This window comes from Musca autumnalis, unplaced genomic scaffold (assembly GCF_047663935.1).
Source record: "Musca autumnalis isolate F117 unplaced genomic scaffold, ASM4766393v1 scaffold_3, whole genome shotgun sequence".
NCBI lineage: Eukaryota > Metazoa > Arthropoda > Insecta > Diptera > Muscidae > Musca > Musca autumnalis.
This window is the reverse complement of record NW_027411866.1, coordinates 23,695,343-23,719,624: the sequence shown is the minus strand read 5'-3', so window position 1 is coordinate 23,719,624 and position 24,282 is coordinate 23,695,343. Positions and strand designations below refer to the sequence as shown.

The following is a 24,282-nucleotide window of genomic DNA, read 5'->3' as shown; positions in this document are numbered from 1 at the left end:
CTGCAAGAAGCTACTATTTTTTACTACGATAACGTTTTTTCCTTTATGTTATCGGAAAAAATAGTAAAAATTAGTAGATTCTTGCAGTTCTGGTACAGACTGATTCAAAATTTTACGATACCATGAGAATTGTGCCATGCACCTAACCTAAAATTTTTTTCTTGGGTTAACATTAAGTTTAAGCGCACCATTCTGATTACAATGAAATTTTTCCCACTGTTATGTCCTGTTGTACGGAGCGTGATGATATATAAATTTTTGGTCTGTTCCAGAACTCCAAGAATCTACTAATTTTTACTATTTTTTCCGATAACATAAAGGAAAAAATGTTATCGTAGTAAAAATTATAAGCTTCTTGCAGGTTCTGGAACATACCTTTTGTAACGCAAATCGATATTTCTTGAGATATGATCTCTTGAAATGCGAAAAGAAAAATAAGATAAATTATGCCTATATCGTCATTGGCAGCCCTAAACTGACAGCGACTTGTTCCATGATCTTATATTATTGATGGTTGCATGAGTTTTTCGATACCAAGGATTTAAGAAAAAACGTTTGAAAAGTAGCTGATTTGTCCCTGGACCTCGTTACTACAACCGTTTAAACTGCTTGCTTATGTGATGCCGTTGCCATCGGGCTTGTCGTGCAAGAAGAAGCCGAAGACCTTCTTTGTCGATGTCATCGGCTGGAATACTCTGCTAGGTTTTATGATGGATATTGGATAGTTTGAAAAGAAATGTTTTTCATAATTGATTTATATGTTATAAAATAATTATTTTTAAGACAGAAAGTACCATTTTAAGCACGCGATTTGTTATTACATAATTTGAATAAATACAGCAGACACGAAGTTGGCAAATTTTTCCCCAACACTGACTATTGGAATTGCTGTTCTCAACACCCCACTCCAATAAATACCTATTTTTTTATTTTTCATTTTATTTCAAATCTTTCTCTCTCTCCATTATGTTTTTAATAGATTCTCATCAATATCATAATATGTACCCCTTCGACGATATCCTCCACAAGCTGTCTTTAAAATTTCCATTGACACCGATAATGTCGCGTTCACATCTGCTGGTGTTCCTAAACTAGGATTAACTTCAACCAAATCAAAACCTTGCACACGCTTCGTTTCACTCAGTGTTTCGACAATATAGATTCCTTCACGCAACGACAGACCACCATATACAGCTGTACCGGTACTGGGTGCAATTCTACTATCCAAGGCGTCGATGTCAAAGCTGATGTGTATTTTATTCTTCACATCCAGGGCATCCAAGGTCATTTCCATAATTTTCGATATGCCATAACGATCAATCGACTGGAAAAGAGAGGAAGGATACAGAAAATATTATTAAAATATATTAAACCTTAAGGCCCCTGCACATACGGTCCGTTGAGCGTCGCGTTACAACAACCACATGAAAACTTCGAGAAGAAACTTGGCATCACTTACACATTTGTCATGTGGTTGCGTCACACAACGGACCGTATATAGCTCTGTTCCTTTACGTGCAAGAATCTTCAAGTTGTACCACTTTTTACTCGAAAAGCGTTCCTTTACTTCTGACACCATACAATTCATATGAGAGCAGTTCACAACTTTTGCTACTTTTGCCGGTTTTACCAATTTCCAAAGGTAAGGGAACAGACCATATATTTGGCACATAAGGATATGAAAAATATAAAAAGGTTTATAAACGAATGGGGTTCTGCATAATGTATAGCTTGTGTACGTATAACCGCCAACGAATGTTAATAAAATTACATCGCGCGAGAAGTTTTGCTTTATCTTCCAAATTTGATTAACATAAATGCAATAATACTTTTCTATTAATAGCTCTGTTCCAGAACTAAAAAGTTTTTACAATTTTTACCACTTTTACACATTTTGCGTTCCCGTACACAAAATTTATATGAAAATCGTTTACGACTTTTACAACTTTTACGACTTTTACCACTTTATAAAGTACAGGAACAGGCCAAATATTAAGAAATATGACCTATAAATATGAAAATTTAAAACAAACCACGGCACCGGCAAAAATTGAGCTCATTAGAACAATATAAATTGTTTAAATTAATTATATATACATACAAATATAAAATTATAATAAGTTTACGTTTCGTGACTTATTTTGCAACAACCTGAAAATTTGAGGTTATGTCAATACCAAAAGTACGTTTTTAGACAATAAAACTTGATATGCTTTCTAGATTTGAGAAAATAAGCGTATATGTACTCATATCCTGATTGCAATAAAATTTCCCTACTTGAGTTGTTTTGTAAAAACTTTCAAAATTGAGGTTATATTTAGAAGGCTATAATTTAATACCCCTGTTACACTTAACAAGATTAACCCAGTGGGTTTGGGTTTCAAATGTCAATTCCATAGCGCAAACGTAAAATATATCTTCATTAAGTGGGTTAACCCGGCAAAAGACTCTAATGTATCCGTACTATAAGACTCGGTCGTGTCAGATTTGGATATGACACTCATATATATGTTCGCCCGATTTGAGGTATTTGGTAAACCAACCAAAAATTCTTTCCAATTTTCATTAAATTTTCTAACGATTTCATGTAACTATTATATCGTGGTGGCGTAGGGTATCATATAGTCAGCCCCACCCGACTTTGATCCTTTCTTTACTGGTTCTTAAATACTGTAGAGATTGTGTAACTTTTATCATCTATCTCAGTTTAATAAAATTACGTTACTTGGCGTTTACACAAAACAGACTGTCTGCAAATACAACTCTGATTTACTAATACATATAAACATTTGAATAGTTGCCTCGGCACTGTCTGGTAATTTTCGTAGACAGTAAACATGGACATTTTTTTAACAAATAACAGCAAAACTATTTCAAATAACAAAAAAGACAACAGGACTGGGATGCAGCAAAACAAAAACTGAATATGTGAACGTAAAACAAAAAGAAATCGACGATTTTCATTCATAATTTTACAACTGTTTTTGCAGTTGTACGGACGCCTACGTCACACAGGCAAGTTTTGGATTTTCGACAATCAATACATGTACTCAACTGTCCTGTCATGTGTAAACGCAGGGTTAGTCCATATTTACATTAGGCAATTTTCCTTGCGGCAATTGTCAGTTTGTGGGTAACTAGGCGTTTACACCAGACAATTTGTCTTCAAATACAACTTTGATTTACTAACACATACATAGTACATTTGTCGGCTGTCTTCCAGCTGTCCATCATATTTCCAGAGACACTAAGGTTAAAAATTTTTTGACATTTTTTGTAAAAATATGTGAGATGATAATTGAAATGTGTTGAAAACAAAATAACATGAACAGAAACAAAATATGTGAACGGAAAACAAAAAGAAATCGATGATTTTCATTCATAATTTTACAACTGTTTTTGCAGTTGTCTAGACGCCTACGTCACACAGGCAAGTTTTAGATTTTTGACAATCAAAACATGAACTCTATTGTCCTGTCATGTACAAACGTAGCGTGAGAGCCGGTGTTGAGAAGGAAAGGGTTCCCATATGCCTCACCTCTCTCATTCATATTGTCAATTGCCACAAGGAAAATTGCCTAATGTAAATATGGACTTATGCCAAGTTTACACTTGCGCTACAAAATCCACTGGATTTCACGAAATCCTGAAATACACCCCGGTGTTTACACTTATTTTTTGTTGATTTCAAACATATCACAATATTATTTGTGTATAGTACTAAAAAATGAAAAAATAAAAAAATGATTTTATCGTTGAGACATGGTTATAATAAATTTTGATAGATAAAAGTCTCCCTTGTCCCATCTGGGATGTTTGTGGAACAATTATATATATATATATATATATATATATATATATATATATATATATATATATTGTTACGAATGTAACTGATAGATTTATGTTAAATTAGTTTAATTTCCGTTAATTTAAAAATTTGAATTGTAACGTAACGTTTTATTACGCAGTTATTTTATTTAAGCAACAACAACTACCATGTAGAACTCTCTTCATCATTCTAGTTCTTTACATGTTAGTCGATGGTCAGACTAGCAAGGTTTCATGAAACCAATTTCGTTAAAGTTTCTTTCCAAATGTCGTTAATGTCCACACACGTTAACGTGAAATTTAAGATCTTTGCGTGTCCTCTTTATTTTACCATTCGCGTTTGTCATACCAATAAAAACAAAAAAAGATATAAATAAACCAAAAAACAACACAAAATAATTAACATTAATAATTAAATTAATATTAATAGTTAAATTTTCACTATTTCATTAATTAAATGTTTTTATTAAATATATTTATGTTTGTTTTGTTGTTAACGTTTGCTTGAGAAAATAAAAATGAAAGAAAATTGAAGAAAAAATCTTGCAACGAAGAACAAGAAGAGGCAACACAACAAACACAGAAAACCATGTACATGGGTTTCACTACTTCATACCCCCCGCCTATAAACTTGACGTCGCCATGTTGAAATCGTGCTAGTCTGACCATCGACTTACTAATGTGCCTTTGTTTCCATTTGTTTTGCCATAATCGTTCAATTATCGCCCAGTATTTGTTTTTGTTGTACTTTACTTTGTCCATTACGTCATGTCTGTATTCTGTGTTTGTATCCCGTATATGTGTGTTGTTGTTGTTCGCTAGGTGCGAGTGTGCGTCTGTGTGTTTGTTGTTAGTTGGCTTCTCGATGTTGCCAGATGCATGCTCTAGATACTTCTAAACGACAAATGTGGGCATATAAATTTGAGTTGCCGGGCAAACAGTGAGCAGTTGTGAATTTTATACCGAAGTGTAAACATCGACTAGTAAAGAAGTAAAGTAAAGCTGTGTACTTAGCTATAACAGTCAGCTCCGAATAAGTGTAATAAAGTAAATAAAGCATTGTAGAAACGTAATCTAAAACGAACCCTGTTTTATTTGGTACAAATCGTATCGGGGAATAAAACAACGTCTACACGGACATTAGTTAAATCTAATTCCGTAACAATTGGTGCCAGAAGTGGGATTACGATCATCCTACAATGAAGTTTAAGGATCTACGAGTGGAAGACTTGAAGAAGGAGCTAAGTAAGTTGGAGTTGTGTTCTACTGGCAACAAGGCCGAACTACAAAAACGCTTGTTGGAAGAGTTCGAACGCCGTGGAATGAACATCGATGAATATGAGTTCGACGGTAAGGAGGAAGTCGAGTTATCGGCAAAGGGCGAATCCAGCGTTGAGGAAGTTTCGTCGGTAGCTGCCAGGGGTGACGATTTGAAATCAATGCTGGAAATGAATAAGAAAAATGAAGAAACTTCCAGGCTTATGGCGGAAATGAAATCTGACAACTGTAAGATGTTAGAAGAGATGTCTAGAAAGAATGAAGAAACTTCTAGACTTATGATGGACGAAATGAAAGCAGAAAATTGTAGAATGATGGAAGAAAATTCCAGTAAAATGTTGGAAGAGATATCCAGAAAGAGCGAAGAAAATTCCAGAAAATTAGAGGAAAAATTAGAAGAGAACTCTAGAAAAATCTCTAAGGGCATGGAAGAGAAACTAGAGGTAAATTCTAGAACAATTAACGAGAAACTCGAGAACATCACGATGGTGATTGAAAAGAGAGTAGAAAACGTGGAGGTACAAATTAAAGAGTTGGATAAAAAGATTTTGTCTGTTGACGAGAAATTTCTGGCTCAAGATGAGAAGATTCTGGGCATAGAGAGGAAAATGTCGGAACTGGAAATCAAAGGTGGCCCAGTGAGAGCTATTCATAACACGTTAAAAATCAAGCCTCCTGTGTTCGACGGCTCAACCTCTTTCAATGTGTTCAAATTACAGTTCGAGACCGTGGCTGCTAGAGATTCTTGGAACGACAACGACAAGGCTGTATCACTACTAATGGCATTGCAGGGCGGTGCTGCTGAGGTAATACAGACTATTCCCGCCGCTTCTAGAAACAGTTATGGAGATATTATGGCTGCTCTTGAACGTAAGTACGGTGGCGAACATAAGCAAAACATCTACTTAATGGAATTAAGGGGAAGAATACAGAAGCCAAATGAGACCTTACAGGACTTCGCAACGGAGGTAGAACGTTTGGTGCTAATGACGTATCCAGGAGAAAACCATCCATTGTTGGACCGTATGAAAATCGAAACATTTGTGAATGGTATACGTGACCCCGAGATCAAACGTGCAACGTATGCGTCACCAAAATCGTCGTTTGCTGAAACCGTGTCGTACGCCCTTACACAAGAGACGGCAAGAATAATCACAAATCCCCAGACTCACAAGGTCCGCAAACTGGATACCGAGTTCGATGAACCCAAATCTCTTACTAACGAGATGGTGGCAGCATTGAAGCAGGCATTAAGGGTCATTTTGCGCGTGATTGTAGAGCGAAGCGCAAGCGATCGAGGTCATCGTCACCACCCCCGTCAAGGGAAAGTAAAAGAGTGGTTCAACGTTCTGCAAATGAGTCACCGTTAAACTAAATCGAGCCAGTCCAGCGGGGCGTGAACTGGCTCCCATCGACGACGGCCCCACAATCTCCATAGCGATTGTACAGCAGAAAAACCACAACCTTACAACAACTGGTTACATCAATGGCGACAAGCGAATTCTGACCTTGGATACAGGCGCATCAAAGTCAATCATCAGATCAGATCTGGCAGAAGGAAAGATAACGCCACTAAATGGAGTCAGACTGCGCACAGCAACGGGGGAGCCTGCGGCAGTACATGGAAAGATAACCGTGAGACTTACTATTGCCAATAAATCGGTCGACTACGAGTTTATAGTGGCTGATATCGTAGACGAAGTTATCATAGGCGCAGATTTTATGATTGCCTTTGGTCTTAATCTGGATATGAAAGAACGTGTGATGACATGGTCCAATGTGGAAATACCATTAAATATGGGCTACGATGAAAACACACCTATTAGACGTCTGACTACGGAACATCCAGAGATTATACCGCCTTGTGCCGAAACATTGATATGGGTACCAATGGATGGAGATTGTGGAGTCGGGAAATTGTGGGTGGTGGAACCAGCAGAGAACAAAAATAGTAACATCTTAATAGCGAATGCCCTGGTGAAAAGCAACGACGATGGACTGATTCCAGTTAGAGTTTTGAACCTGTCAGATAAGCAAGAACAAATTTGCCAATTTTCCGACGTTGGACAATGTACACCAGCCGAAGCTGTAATCAATTTGGAAAATAACACCGAAAAATCAGCAGCCACGGAAAAGAAGCACCTCGATGGTTACATCAAAGAGTGGACACAGAACTTATCACCTTCCGAGAAGAACAAGGCCAAGCAGTTATTATGGAAACATGCCTCTACCTTTGCGTCTACAAAAGGGCATCAAGGAAGAACATCGGTGGTGAAACATGAAATAAACACAGCAGACGCAAGACCAATAAAACAGGCCCCAAGAAGCGTTCCACTGGCAAAAAGGGACGAAGTCCAGAAGTTGATAAGCGAAATGGAGGAGAGTGGAGTGATCGAACCGTCGTCGAGTCCCTGGTGTTCCCCAGTAGTTCTGGTCAAAAAGAAAGATGGAAGCACCAGATTTTGTGTGGATTACAGAAAACTAAATGATGTCACTAAGAAAGATAGCTACCCGCTCCCAAGAATCGATGACACACTAGACACCTTAGCCGGGACGTCATGGTTCTCTACCCTCGATCTGCAGAGTGGTTACTGGTAGGTAGAGATTGCCGAAAAAGATAAGGAAAAGACAGCGTTTGGCGTTAACGGCGGTCTCTGGCAGTTTAATGTCATGCCATTCGGGCTCTGCAACGCCCCGGCCACCTTTGAAAGGCTGATGGAGCGGGTGCTGAAAGGGTTGCAGTGGAAGTCGTGCCTTATATACTTGGATGACATCATAGTCATGGGACGGACCTTCGACGAACACCTCACGAATTTAAGGAATGTACTCCAGCAGCTATCGTCTTCGGGTCTGAAACTGAACCCGAAGAAGTGTAGCCTTTTCCAGCGAGAGGTAAAGTTCCTGGGGCACCATGTGACGAAGGAGGGCATATCGACGGATAGCGAGAAGATTAAAGCCGTCAGAGACTGGCCGCAGCCTCGAAATCTCCACGAGCTGCGAAGTTTTCTGGGTCTCTGCACCTATTACCGTCGGTTTGTCCCCAATTTTGCCAGCATTGCCGCAAGCTTACACCGATTGACTCAAAAAGGGCAGAAATTCCTGTGGAGCAACGACCAGGAAGAGGCATTCCAAAAACTCAAAGACATGCTCTGCACAGCCCCTCTTTTGGCGTACCCTGTACCGGGCGGTAAGTTTGTGTTGGACACGGACGCCAGTGCATACGGGATCGGTGGTGTCCTTTCCCAGGAAATAGACGGCCAAGAAAAAGTCATCGGGTACTACAGCCGAACATTGTCGAAGCCAGAGAGGAATTACTGTGTGACGAGGAGAGAGCTGCTGGCAGTTGTGGAGAGCGTCAAACACTATCACAAATACCTGTATGGACAGCATTTCTTGTTAAGAACCGATCATTCAGCTCTCCGATGGCTGCTTCAGTTTAAGAACCCGGAAGGTCAATTGGCCCGTTGGATCGAAAGGCTTCAGAGTTATGACCTAAGTATCGAGCACAGAAAAGGTGGAAAACACGGTAATGCTGATGCCCTGTCTCGTCGGCCATGCAAAATTGAATGCAGACATTGCTCGAAGGCTGAAGGCAAAGCAAGTATCGTCGATGTCCGGCTACTGCAGGTTGAGTCCGGCGAGGATTGGTCAGCGGAACAAAGAAAAGATCGCACCCTAGGCAAAATAATTTCTGCCATGGAAGTGGGCGAACGACCTAGTCGCAAAGAAATAGCGCCCGAAAGCCCCCTTTTGAAATCTTATTGGGCCCAGTGGAACAGTCTACTTCTAATAGATGGGTGCCTACATCGTAAGTGGGAGAGCGACGATGGAAAAACTACCCGCAACTTGATTGTCGTACCAGACTCCAAAATAAAAGATGTCTTGTCAGAGTTTCACGATGGGCCAAGTGGAGGACACCTTGGTGTGACAAAGACTGCTGAAAAGATAAAGCAGAGGTTCTACTGGGTCGGCTGTCAGAAATCCATCGCAGACTGGATTGTCAACTGTGAGAGGTGTATAAGAGCTAAAGGTCCAACCCGGAAGAGTCGAGGCCACATGCAACAGTATAATTCAGGAGCTCCATTTGAAAGAATCGCAATGGATGTGGCTGGACCGTTTCCAATAAGCGACTCTGGGAACCGGTATGTCTTAGTGGTCATGGATTACTTCAGCAAATGGCCAGAGGTTTATGCCATTCCCAACCAGGAAGCCAAGACAATAGTGGATGTGTTCAGCAAGAATTGGATTTGTCGCTATGGTGTCCCATCCGAGGTTCATTCCGATCAAGGAAGAAATTTTGAGTCAGCGATCTTCAAAGAAATGTGTGACACCTACGGAATCAAGAAAACGAGGACAACGCCCCTGCATCCACAATCAGATGGCATGGTGGAAAGATTTAATCGCACCCTGGAAGAGCATCTACGAAAGGTGGTAGATAGCGGCCAAAGAGACTGGGATGAGCATATTCCAAAATTCCTACTAGCCTATAGGTCGGCCATTCATGACTCCACATCTCGAACCCCAGCCAAAATTTTGTTCGGGAATGAATTGAAGCTGCCTGGTGACCTGATCTTCGGTGCCACACCAAACCCCGAAATTGATAACGATGAAAACAGTCAAAACTCTTTCAGTGAAGTCCACGATGCAGTACGCCATCGGATAAAAATGGTCAGCAACCGCATGAAGGCGAGGTACGATCGAGCGGCAAATACTGATGGGTTCCAAGAAGGGCAACTGGTACTATTGTTCAACCCACAACGGAAGAAAGGACTATGCCCCAAATTACAAACGCACTGGGAAGGCCCCTACAAGGTAGTCACGAAAATAAATGACGTCGTGTATCGCATACAGAAGAGCGACAGCCCTAGATCAAAGATGAAGGTGGTACATCTAGAACGGTTGGCCCGCTATGGAACGAGAACTGTGCCAGGTCATGAGGAACAGGCTTAAGCGGGAGGCAGTGTTACCAATGCCCATACCACAGAGAGGGAACTGTGCCTATTCGGGACGAACAGGCTTAAGCGGGAGGCAATGTTACGAATGTAACTGATAGATTTATGTTAAATTAGTTTAATTTCCGTTAATTTAAAAATTTGAATTGTAACGTAACGTTTTATTACGCAGTTATTTTATTTAAGCAACAACAACTACCATGTAGAACTCTCTTCATCATTCTAGTTCTTTACATGTTACTAATGTGCCTTTGTTTCCATTTGTTTTGCCATAATCGTTCAATTATCGCCCAGTATTTGTTTTTGTTGTACTTTACTTTGTCCATTACGTCATGTCTGTATTCTGTGTTTGTATCCCGTATATGTGTGTTGTTGTTGTTCGCTAGGTGCGAGTGTGCGTCTGTGTGTTTGTTGTTAGTTGGCTTCTCGATGTTGCCAGATGCATGCTCTAGATACTTCTAAACGACAAATGTGGGCATATAAATTTGAGTTGCCGGGCAAACAGTGAGCAGTTGTGAATTTTATACCGAAGTGTAAACATCGACTAGTAAAGAAGTAAAGTAAAGCTGTGTACTTAGCTATAACAGTCAGCTCCGAATAAGTGTAATAAAGTAAATAAAGCATTGTAGAAACGTAATCTAAAACGAACCCTGTTTTATTTGGTACAAATCGTATCGGGGAATAAAACAACGTCTACACGGACATTAGTTAAATCTAATTCCGTAACAATATATATATATATATATATATATATATATAGATAAAAGTTGTGCTCAGATCCTGCACAATATTAGTACTTGCAGTAGTTCTCCCGTTTAGTGCTAAAAATGCGTTCCCGTAATCCGAAATCTAGTAATACTTGCACTTCTCTTCAAACAAAAATCGCGCCGAATAACACACTCTTCTCCTGTATTCTTCCATACACTTTTGGCCTTGTAGAAACTAGCAGCAAGCATGTTCATTGGTATATAATATGATAGCTGATACGTTGATTTTGACATTTATGCTGGAATTTTTGCAATTTCCGTCATTTTTCCGTTTCAGTATTTTTAAGAAATTTTTATGGGGAAGCAATTTTTGACAATTCGCTCTTTTTTCTAACATTACCATTAAAAAAGTACGGGTGCACAATGAAAAATAGCATTGTAACAAAGTAATTTAAGCTTCGTTCCCGTACTTTTTAATAGTAAAACTCGTAAAAAAGAAAACTGCAAAAAAATTGTTTTCACACACAAGTTTTTGGAAATAGTTCGGGAACGGAAAAATGGAAAATACGTCAAAAAAAAACTGGAACAAATGTCAAAGTCGGCGTATCAGCCAATCAGACGCCGGCAACCATGTTACTATTTTTTTACTCGCCCAAATTTGTCGTGTAAAACATGGTATAAGTAAAGAGGTAGATTTAAATGAAAAAATCTATAGAAACCTTGTTTTTCTTGAATTCCTAAAACTTCAAAATAAAAGCAACAAGTGGGTTTGTTTACAATGCATTTTTTGAGCATTTTATAAAAACCCCGAAAAATGAATGAAGAGTTAAGTTTTCTCCACATAATCGAGTTGTGAATATGATAAACTGATTGTTTCAATGCAAATCTCACCAATTTCTTCCATACAAATGGTCTAAAAACAATTTTAAAAATCATTGAATTCGATTGTTTTTAAAATTGTTTGACATGTTATTCAAACACCACACACACATACACAGTTTGTTTATATTGTTTTGAAGTTTTAGGCATACTCGAATGAAAAAATTTAAATTGACATAGAGCTTTGGCTAACCTTTCTTATTAAACCATGGTGTAAAAAGTTTTTAAAGAGAGCGTCATTCAGCGCACATTTTTGTTTAAAGAGAAGTGAACATTTTACAACTTTTTTGTGTACGGGAACGCTTTTTCGAGTAAAATGTGTAAAAGTCGTAAAAATTGTAAAAACTTTTTAGTTCTGGAACACAGCTTTAATATTTTTTCACATTGTTTACAAATTTTGATACTAAAATTGTTTGTTGCAGCAATTGACCATCTACCTTATTTATTGTGATACGTGAAAAGTGTTGCAAATTTTAGTACTTTTTTGGTCTGTTCCTTTACTTCAGAAAATCCAGATGAGATTTCATTTGACGTTTGAGCTATGGAATTGACAGTTGAAATCAAGTGGATTTCGTAAATGTAAAATTAGCATAAGCATTACAGAACATGTTTTGTTATTATATCAAATTTATGGTCTGTTCCAGTACTGCACATTTCTACACATTTTTACTATTTTTTTCGATAACATAAAGGAAAAATCGGTTATCGGAGTAAAAATGTGTAGAAATGTGTAGTACGGGAACAGACCATTTGATATTCAAACAGAACCTCACTTTTGCAAATAATAAGAAAAGTATGCAAAAATAATTGCAGTTTGTAAAAAAACCTGGTTTAAGTTCTCTTAGTCCCGGTCCGCACTAGAGTGATTTCATTAAAAAATTTGCATGAAATTATGCGTCTCTAGATCGACTTCCATAGTAGAGTAAAATCATAACATTGCTGTAGTGGGGAATTCGATTTAAGAACGCCTAATTTCATGAAATTTTTTAATGAAATTCAAGCTAGTGTGGACCGGGACTTAAGTTTGTACGTGTTTAATAAAGTATCTAGCTGTAATGAAATTACATTGCAGAACATGTTTTTCAATAACCTCAAAGTTCGCGATTCGAGCATAACCTCTAAAGTGGGGTACACACTATCAGTTTTGACTGTCAGTTTTGCTCAAATAATCGGTTGCTTGCCAGTGTGACCGTTCATTTTTTTCAGTCATCAGACAAAATATTTTGTGGTTGCTGGACAGTTTGACATTTATCGATATTTCCGAAAAATCGACAGTCAAAACTGATCGTGTGTACTCCGCTTTAACCTCTGAGTTTTGCAAATACTAGGAAAAAAGAGATTATGCGAGCAAAACATGTGAATTTAAGACACCCTATTGTTCTACACATTATTGCTCTGTTCCAGAACCTGCAAGAAGCTACTATTTTTTACTACGATAACATTTTTTCCTTTATGTTATCGGAAAAAATAGTAAAAATTAGTAGAATCTTGCAGTACTGGAACAGACCATATATCTACAAGATGCCTTTATTTTTTAACAAAATTTTATATTTTAACCTCATTACCTTTTAAACTTTATTACAAGAAATGGAAAATGATTGCGATTGTGAAAGATATGGCTTCAAAATTAATCAAGCATCTAATTGTCCTAGAATTACGTTACAGAACTTAACGTTACAGTTTTGCTATAACCTAATATTTAGATACTCAATAACTTCAGCAATTCTGAAAATAATAAAAAAAATGTATAGATATTGAGCCACAAAACGTGTTAATTTAGAAGAAGTCACTCTAAATTACCATGACCTTTACAAGGTTATTTTATATTATATAGGATATTTAAAATATAACCTCAAAAAGTAAGGTTATTTTAAAAATCAGTAGACATTTTTAGAAAAAATGATTTGACAAACTTTTTCATATCATAATGCCACCATATTACGTTTCTGGATAGGTTTTAAACTTATTTCTTTTGGTTACAAATTTGAGGTTAGATTCGAATAGCAGGCAGTAGGAAATGTTTTGTTTTTCGATCTTATAGCTTTATTTTTTTAATGGTTATATTAAAGAGTAAAGTGAAAGAATATCCTCGAAAATGAGGTTAATTTTCAAAAAAAAAAAAAAAAAAAAAAAAAAAAAATAACTCATTCTTGTCAATTATATGTTTCTTAGATTGTGCAACAGTAACTGAGTACCGAAATGGCCTAAACCTACATTCCCGAAGCTGTTTTATTGTAAACCTCAACTTTGAGGTTATGTTCCAAAAAGGAAAATTTTATTCACATAATAATAAAAATGATTAATATATTTTTTCTTCTGAACATTTCTTTAAAAGGTTATATTCAAGTTCCCTTCCTTTCAGGAATCGATCTATTACATATTTGGAAGAGTAAAGTGAAAAAATAACCTCAAAAAATGAGGTTAATTGCTAAAAATAACCCATTCGTCTTAATTATTTGTCTCTCAGATTAAGCAACTTTAACTGAATACCGAAATGCACTAATAGTCGGTTTATATATAACCGGATTTAACAAACCCTCTGGGTTTCAAATGTCATTTCCATTGTGTATACGTCAAATAAATCCTCATAAAGAACATTAACCCTGCAAAAAGTTATAACATAAGAAGTAAGAACGACGTTAAGTTCGGCCGGGCCAAACTTGTTATACCCTCCACCACGAGTTGTATTGAGGTAAAATGTTAAAATTAGTTTTCTTTCGTTTATGAAGAAGACTAAATACCAAATTTCAAAATACCAAAATTCGGGAGGTACTGTTCTATGGGGTCTATATCAAAACGTCTATCTATACCGACAAATTTTTGACGGAAAGATTTTAGACTCAAAGAAGGATAAATACCACACTTCCGATATTTTGGTAAGATAATGTGGGTAAAACCTTCAAAATACCGAAAATCAAGAGGTATGCTTCTATGGGCTATATAGAAAGACGTGGACCTATACTGATAATTCTCTTCTGGGAGATTTTATAACCCCACGGAAGACTAAATAACAAATTTCAGTCATTTCGGTGGGATATTGACGTCACAACCTTCAGAAATACGAAAAATCGGAGGGTACCGTTCTACGGATGCTATATCGAAACGCGGACCTATACCGACGAATTTCAGTCGGAAAGGTTTTTACCTCCAACGTAGACTAAATACCAAATTGTAGCCATATCGGTGGCTGATTTTCAGTATTTTGATGGTTGTGGCCACAAACCTTCAAAATACCGAAAATCGGGGTGTACCGTTCTTTAAGAGCAATATGAAGGGGTGGACCTATACCTAAAAATTTCAGACGGAATGTTTTGTACCCCCAACGAAGACTAAATACCAAATTTCAGTAATTTCGTTGGAATATTGAGGCCACTACCTTCTAAATAACAAAAATTGGGATTTATGGGGCTATATGAAGGTGTGGACCTATACCGACAAATTATATATGAAAAGTTTTATACCCCAAATGAAGACTAAATACCAAATTTCAACAATTTCGGTGGAATATTGATGCTACGAACTTCAAAGTATCGAAAATTGGGAGGTAGCGTTCTATGGGGGCTATATGAAGGCGTAGACCTATACCGACAAAATTCTGGGGGAACGTTTTATACCCCCAACGAAGACTAAATGTCAAATTTTAGCCAATTCGGTGGATTTTTCTGGTCACAACCTTCAAAATACCGAAAATCGGGAGGTAGCGTTCTATGGGGGCTATATGAAGGCATAGACCTACACCCACAAAATTCTGTGGGAACGTTTTATATCCCCAATGAAGACTTAATGCCAAATATTAGCCATTTCGGTGTATTTTTCTGACCACAACCTTCAAAATACCGAAGGTACGGTTCTATGGGGGCTATATGAAGACGAGAACCTATACCGACAAAATTCTGTGGGAAAAGTTTAATACCCCCAACGAAGACTAAGTACCAAATTTCAGCCAAAAATACCGAAAATAGCGTGTAATAGTGCGTTTATATATAACCGGATTTAACAAAATCACTAGGTTTCAAATGTCAATTCCTTTGCGGATACGTCAAATAATTCCTCATTAAGAGGGTAACCCTGCAAAAGGCTATAATATAAACATGGCTTTACAGTTATATGGGGGCTACATCAAAATGTGGACCAATATAGCCCATTTGCAATACCAAATTAAAAAGCTATATCTTAAAAATTGCGATCTGTATCTTGACGGACATGGTTATATCGACTTAGAATTTTACTCTGATCAAGAATATACATACTTTATAGGGTCTCCGAGGAATATTTGGATGTGTTACAAACGGAATTACAAATTTAATAATACCCTCCATACTATGTATGGTGGAGTGTGTAAAAAGGCTATAATAGCTCATTTAGACTAGCCATAAATCCTCGACTGGATTTAATAAATCCAGTACAAATCTCATTGCATTTAGATATAGATTTTGGAGGATTTAAATGGCAGTCAGCTGTTTATTGTTCATAGCACATTTACCAAGGTAGATGCATCAGCCCATCTGATCGAATTTAAAACGTCAAAAGAATTTTTTGTAAATTGAATTCGTCTCAAAAAAAAAAAAACATACATCATATTACAAATTTATTGATTAATACTGAAAATGTTAGCACATTATGCTACTAATGCTAACTAAAGAGCAAATAAAGAATTATTTTATCGCAGTTTGCCCATCTAAAATAAATAAACGAATTATTTTATCGTTTAGACATCATAAATATTAGTCTTGGTTGATTAAAATCAACTTTGTACATCAAAACAAATTGAACTTTTCCGCCTTGTTTACAAATTTTTACATATTAAATTATTTTTATCGTAGCAATTCACCGATGCATCTACCTTGTTTCTTGTGCCAGCTTGCAACTTTTCGTATTTTCTAGCAACATGTTGCAAAAGACAGAGTTGTATACGAGGATTTATGCCAGATTTAAAACAAATCCACTCAATGGGAGGATTTATTTTTGTATGGGAAATCTGGTAGATTTTGGCTGGATTTAGCAAATAAAACCTGATAATGGGCTAAATCCGGCTAATGAAGTCATATCTAAATGGGCTATAAAACTACATTCCCAAAGCTATTTTATTGTAAAACTTAACTAGGAGTTTACACAAGACAGACTGTCTGCAAATACAACTCTGATTTACTAACACATACATCCATTTGTCGGCTGTCTCCCAGCTGTCCATCATTTTTTCACAGACAGTAGGATTAACAAATGTTTGACAATTTTGTAAAAATATGTGAGATAGTAATTGAAATTTGTTGAAAACAAAAGAACATGAACAAAAACAAAATGTGTGAATGGAAAAACAAAACGAAATCGATGATTTTCATTCATAATTTTAATATTGTTTTTGCAGTTGTGTGGACGACTAGACTACAAAACATGTTTACACAGGCAAGTTTTGGGTTTTTGACAATCCATACATGTACTCAACTGTCCTGTCATGTGTAAACGCAGGGTAACTTTGAGGTTATGGCCTAGCGTACAAAATTTGAACTTTTGCAAGTAAAATTAACAAAATGTAGAAAGAAACATTACCATTTCAGGACCCATCCCCTCTGACTACGTCGGTGCTTCCTCTTATATACAATTAATTACTCCTCCTAATAGTGTGTTTACAATAGAGCTTTTCGTCGGGTTACCTCCTTTAAACGGCGTTTGCATTAGAGCTTTTTACCGGGTTAACCTTCTTTATGAGGATTTATTTGACGTTTGCGCTACGGAATTGACATTTCAAACCCAATGGTTTTATTAAATCCGGTTAAGTGCAAACGGGGTATTATGACATATTATGGACATATATACTAAATCCAGTTCGTGAATTTATTAATCCATAATCTACTGAATACGTTAAATTCACTACAATGTAAACTCACTATAATCTCTTCATAGACTACGAAATCCAGTGGATTTCAACTGACAATTCCAGTGAATTTCGTTTGACGTAAACTCAATGGAATCGACAATTATAGTACGTTTACATATAAGAGGATTGAAAAAATCCACTGGATTTCAAATGTCAATTCGATTGCGTATACATTAAATAAATCTTCATTGTTATAGTACGTTTAGATTTACGAATAACTAGGATTTATTTGACATATCGACGCCTCCAAACAATTGTGTGCTAAGTCGACTTAGCATGTTTTCAAGTTCTTTACATTTTTATATTTAACATCCTTTAACTTAAATTCTGTCAAATTTTGGTAATGATCGGACAATCCGAACAGAAGTTATAAACAAATATTTACTTAGCATAGTACTGATGGTCAAAGAAATTTCCAAACTTTGAGAGCTTCTCCTGCAAAACTCACTTTACTATTATTTGGAGGTGTCGATATGCGATATGTTATTAAAGTGTCAAAAAGCATTAGCCTATGTGGAATTTCAAATCCAGTTTACACTTAAGAAATATCGTGGATTTCAACTGACAATTCCATTGGATTTCATTAAAGGTATACTCAATTGAATTGACAGTTGATATCCACGGAATTCGGGTTATGTAAACGTACTCTATTGTGATTCTCTCTGGCTGATAAGAATTTTTATTACATCCGTTACTATATTTTTCCCCCTTTCCATTATGATCGAAAAATTAACATTTCTTCAATTTGCAAGCAGAAAAAGAAAAAAAAACTACCATTTTGGTCCTTTTTTAATCCTGTCATACTAATTTTTCAACATTGCATTTTTAATGTGACAGTAACAAAATATTGCTGATCGTAATTTATGCTAAAATAAAATAAAACAAAAGAGAAACACATGCACGCACACACATGCACAAAGCACGTGCGTGTAAACAGCTTCTGGCTATACAATAATGAACCATGTCCTATCCCACTAGTAAAACAGGACGACAACAACAACAACGACAAAAAGAAACCCACCAAATGCCATGAAGTTTGGCCGTGCCCGTAAAACAATAATTTAGAAACCCACCCCTAGATTTATAGACTCCCCTACAATAAGGCATTGACAAAAATAAGGACATATGTAGAGAGGGGTTCATGACTGACTGACTCAAAGTTACAGATGTTGTAACGATCACAAAGGATCATTAAAACCAAACATCAACAACCATAATACGCAAGTAAGTAGTCAGACAGCCAGTCAGTCATAAAAACAGGGTTGGTTTCTAGTTTTGATCGTGTGCATGGGTGTGTGTGTGAGTGAGCGTGTCCTTTAATTGTTAAATACTGAAATACTACTAAAAACCTGAATCAAATTCAAAAGGTAAAAATGCTGATCTTTACAACAGTTAAACACACATACAAACGTTCACATATACTTAGGCCTGGCCCTAAGGTCCTTTGGCCTATAAGCTATTTAATACACACATATGTAAGTACGCATGTATGTGTATAACGTACAACTACAAACTACTACTTACATCCATGGCATATGCGCGTATTCCCAATTTATTCAGAATATAGGCTTCATAAGGGTCAATGTCCCTTAGACCAATGTAAACCAACTGATCGGCACGCAAGCTGAAAATAAGAAAAGAAAGGAATAAAAAAAGAACAAGCAAAACGCATTAGGACAATAGAGCACAACAGGAATTATTGATGCATACAATGTTTTTTGTTAAACAAAGGATAATGAATGAGAAGAATTCCAAATAACGGTGTCTGTGGCAAATTTGGAAAAGGAGCAGTTAGGAAGGAAGAAGAAGGGGAAAATATTAAAATGCTTTTCGTTTTTTTTTTCTTTGTGAAAGAAAGGACTTTAAGCTTTATAAACAACAACAACAGTAATATACAGCTTTATTATAAACCTTGTTTAAACATAACCTCAAAAAGTGAGGTTGCAATGAAAAGTGATTAAATGATTGTCCATAAACAAAAATAACTTTTGAACGCAAAAGAAAGGTTTAAATTCAGTGGATTAGCGATTTTTATGAATAGAATATGAATTTGTGACAAACTTATGGGTACTTTACACGGTATGTTTTTTACATATGAGTTGTCACTTTGCATATACCTTTTGTACGGGAGAAGTGACAACTCATATGTAAAAAACATACCGTGTAAAGTACCCATTAGCAACAATAACATACAACATTACTATAGATATATTTATGACACTTTCAATACATATAACATCATTATTGTCCCTAACCATAAATACCCTTTGAGCACTAATAGTAAGTTTATTGGTCTGTTCCTTTACTTTTGAAAATGGTAAAACCGGCAAAAGTAGCAAAAGTTGTAAACTGCTCCCATATGAAATGTATGGTGTCTGAAGTAAAGGAACGCTTTTCGAGTAAAAAGTGGTAAAACTTGAAGATTCTTGCACGTAAAGGAACAGAGCTTATATTTACTAAATCCATTTGATTTCAACTGTCAATTCCATTGCTTAAACGTCAAATGAAATCCAATGGATTTCAGATGAGTTTTCATTTGACGTATACGCAAAGAAATTGACAGTTCAAAACGAGTGGATTTCGTAAATGTAAGCCAAGCATAAGTTAGTCCGGGTCCACACTAGAGCGATTTCAATGAAATTAGCTGTTCTTAGATCGAGTTCCCATCTACAGCAATTTAATAAAATTTTTTTAGTTGAAACTCGATCTAGGAACACATCATTTCGTGGAATTATTTCATTGAAATCGCTTTAGTGTGGACCGGGATTAACAAAATGACTAAACTATGTTTCAATTCCAGTAGAATATCAAAATTTAATGAAAATAATTGGTCTGTTCTAGAACTGCAAGAATCTACTAATTTTTACTATTTTCTTCGATAACATAAAGGTAAAATTGTTATCGTAGTAAAAATTAGTAAATTCTTGCAGGTTCTGAAACAGAGCAAAAAATTCAAGAGGCATAAGATACAACTAGCTCAACGAATAATTCTCTTTCATCGTTCTTTTCGTTCCAAATAGTTCCCAGACCGAAGTAGTTCTACGAAGCTTTCTCTTTCATAGTTTCACTTGCTTCCTTCGGTCTGGTGGACGAATTGACATAAAAATAAACAAATTGCAGCGAATAAACTGCAACGAAGAAAGATCGACGTAGGTTTTAAATTAAATGAACGAGAAGAACAAAAGAAACTATATGAATTAAAGGAACTATATAAATGCAAGAGCTGGATATAGTTCCAATATTTCCTTGTCCGGAATAGTTCCTTGGAACTAGTTTGTTCCGGAACTACACAACTCTACTTTTTACTCGTAAAACGTTCATCTTGACATTTTTGCTGATATTTGACCATGGCCCAAAAACAAAGTCCTCTATCATATAACATAATTTGAAATTTTTGTATCTGTTATAAGCTGTTTATAATTATAATTATAATTGTTCCACAAACATCCCAGATGAGACAAGGGAGACTTCTCTCATATCAATGAGTGCACGCCGATTCATATTGGCTCAATGATATGGGACCTACTTTTTATTGCCGAGTCCGAACGGCGTGTCTTACGACACCACTTGTAGAGAAGTTTTTCATGGCTTAAATACTCAGGAAATGTCGCCAGCATTACTGAGGGGGAATTTTGCCACCGTTGAAAATTTTGATGTTGCTTGGCCTGGGATTCGAACCGCAGACCTTCTGAGTGCAAGGCGGACGTGCTAACCATTGCACCACGGTGGCCCCCCAATGCTGTTTATATTAGAGCTTTTTGCAGGGTTAACCTTCTTTATGAGGATTTGTTTGAAATATAAGCAATGGAATTGACATTTAAAACCCAGTCGGTTTGTTAAATCCGGTTATATATAAACGGGGTATTATATTTGCGTATCTAGTACCCAGTTTGCACTTCCCAACAACAGCAAATTCATAAAAACAATTTAGTATGGAACTCGATCTAAGAACGACTAATTTCATGAAATTATTTTATTGAAATCACTCTAGAGTGGATCGGAACATAGTCCCGGGCCACACTGGAGTAATTTCAATGACATTTTGACATGAAACTTTGCATTTTTTGGAAAAATGCATAATTTCAAGAAACTAGTGCACACGGTTTCATGTGTTCTGCAATTTTGCTTTGTTGCAATATTCGTATGAAACAAACAGACATTTTCTTTTACTTTCATGTAAAAATTTCAGTGAAATTACTCTTAGTGTGGCCCGGGACATAGGAGAGTAATATTATGAAATTGCTGTAGTGTGGAACTCGATGTAAGAGCACCTAATTTCAAGAAATTGTTTCAATGAAATCTAGGGACTAGAATCAACCTATTTTGTAATCTAGCGAATTAGGACCAAAACAAACTCAATATTAAAAATAGGAGGTTTTAGCTGTAGTCCAACATGGAAATGTATTTATGATTGTATGTATTTGTGTAAATAACTATTCACCCTCGTGTCTACAATGATCGTTAAGTTTTAAGGTTACGAAATAAATTTACTTTTTTATCCTGATCTACAGACCACAGACACAGATGTTTTTTTAAAACTTTCTTTGATACGTGAGGACATGAGGGTTGATTTTACAACAACATGTCTGTTTGTCGTTGTTGTTTTTTTTTCTGGACACGTGTTACAAATGATTAAGAATGTCTCGCTCGGCTGTTTTTTGGTTTTTAATGCACCATATCTGACCTCTAGCAATCGACATGGAATGGACAGTTTATGGCAGCATCAATCACTCAATACAAGAGACGTGTTTTTAAAGATACAGATAACAAATTTTCTGTAACAAAAGTTGTTTGAAAATATAATTTTTGCAACGAAAAGTGCATGAAAACTTATTGTTTATAGAGAAAAGTTGCTGATAAAAATTCTTCTATAAATAAAAGTTTTCGATAACAACTTTTCTATACATAAAAGTTGTCGATAACTACTTTGTAATAGAAAAACGTTTTCCTGTAATGAAAAATTGTTATAACAACTTTTCTATAACGAAAATTTGTCGATAACAAGATTTCTATTACAAAAAGCTGTCGGTAATAAGTTTTCTATTACGAAATGTTATCGATAACAACTATTCTATTACGAAAATTTGTCGATAATAACATTTCTATTACGAAAAGTTGTCGATATTACATTGTCTATAGAGAAAAATTTTCGATAAAAACTTTTTTATAGAGAAAAATTGTCGATAAAAATTTGCCTACGGAGAAACATTTTTGATATCAACATTAAAATAGAGAAAGTTGTCGATAACAGCCTTTCTATCACGAAAAGTTGTCAGCAAAAACTTTGCAATAGAGAAAAGCTGTCGATAACAACTTTTCTACAGAGAAAATTTTACGATAACAACATTTTTATTATGAAATATTGCCGATAACAACTTTTCTATAGAGAAAAGTTGCGATAACAACTTTTCTATAAAGAAAAGTTGACGATAATGCATTTTTTATAAAAAGAAAAGATAACTACTTTCGTATTGTGAAAAGTTATCGATAATAACTTTTCTATTGCGAAATGTTGTCTATAGAGAGAAGTTATCATTAATACATTTTATATTGAGGAAAGTTTTGGTTATATCTTTTCTATAGAGCAATATTGCCGATAACAACTTTTCTATAGAGAAAGTTTGCCCATAAAAATTTTTCTATATAAAAGTGCTTTCGATAACAATAGGGAAAACGTGTTAATAACTCATTTTCCGTAAAGTATAGAAAAAGTTTTTTCAAAAGAAACTGTCTACGGGGAAAAGTTATCGATAACTACACTTCTATAACGAGGGGGTTGTTGATAACATCTTTTGTATTACGAAAAGTTTCAGATAACAGCCTTTTTTAGAGAAATGTTTTTCATAACAACTTATGTCATGTTCACACGAGCGTTTCAATTACGTTGTTCGCCTGTCGAACGACGTACACGAATTAACCCGTTTCCACGACACCATTCGTAATTAACAGAAACATATACAAATTTCCTTCATATTTGTTTCCTTGTTTTCAGAAAAATTTGAACCGAAAACGCATAAAATATACATTAAATGAATAGGAAAAACAATAGACTTTCCTTCAAATGTATCTTCTATATTTATCTACACACATTTTATTAATTTTTTCCATAAATTCTGAATAATTTTGTATTTTCAATATATTTTTATATTTTTCTATTTTCAAAATTAAAGATAGAGAGACATGTCAAAACAATGTTTGTGTATACAGACTTTCAGCTATTTGTTTCCTTTTTGTTTCTGATTTTTTACGCGATTTTGAACTAATGGACAAGAAATGTGTGTGGAATTAAGAAAGAAACACAACCATCTTCCTTCTGCATCTATATAAAACCTTTAGTTCATTAATTTTTATTCATCTTTTTCCTTTTTTCTAAAAGTTTTTGGGTTTTCAACAAATTTTTCAATTTTGAATTTAGACATGTCATAATTATTTTTTTCGATAAATTCTCTCAATTGTTAGAGATGGGACATATTTTATCGTTGTTCGGAGAGTATTTCTACTTGAACAACATAGAAAAATCTTCGTTCGTTCTCAGAATTTTGTATGGGGAATCAAGTAATTTATTCGTATTTGAGGGTCGAACGACGAATAGAGAACGAACGACGTACCGTGGAAACGGGCTATTACCTATAGAGAAAAGTTGTCGATAACAACCTTTCTATTATTGAAAGTTGTCGATAACAACCTTTCTATTATTGAAAGTTGTCGATAACAACCTTTCTATAGAAAATAGTTGTCGATAACAAAATTTTTATAGAGA

General features: G+C 35.7%; 1 protein-coding gene across 1 annotated transcript in view; it reads right to left on the bottom strand.

Annotated features, from left to right (window-relative positions):
- Window positions 1–910: 910 nt before the first annotated feature.
- Window positions 911–24,282, bottom strand: part of arg (arginase) — a 75,155-nt gene continuing 51,783 nt past the window's right edge. The window contains exons 4-5 of the mRNA XM_073976535.1: window positions 19,047–19,146; window positions 911–1,324 (exon numbers count right to left, since the gene is read on the bottom strand). Coding sequence (XP_073832636.1) covers window positions 965–1,324; window positions 19,047–19,146 — 460 coding nt within the window. The 3' untranslated portion in view covers window positions 911–964. The remainder of the gene's footprint in view (window positions 1,325–19,046; window positions 19,147–24,282) is intronic.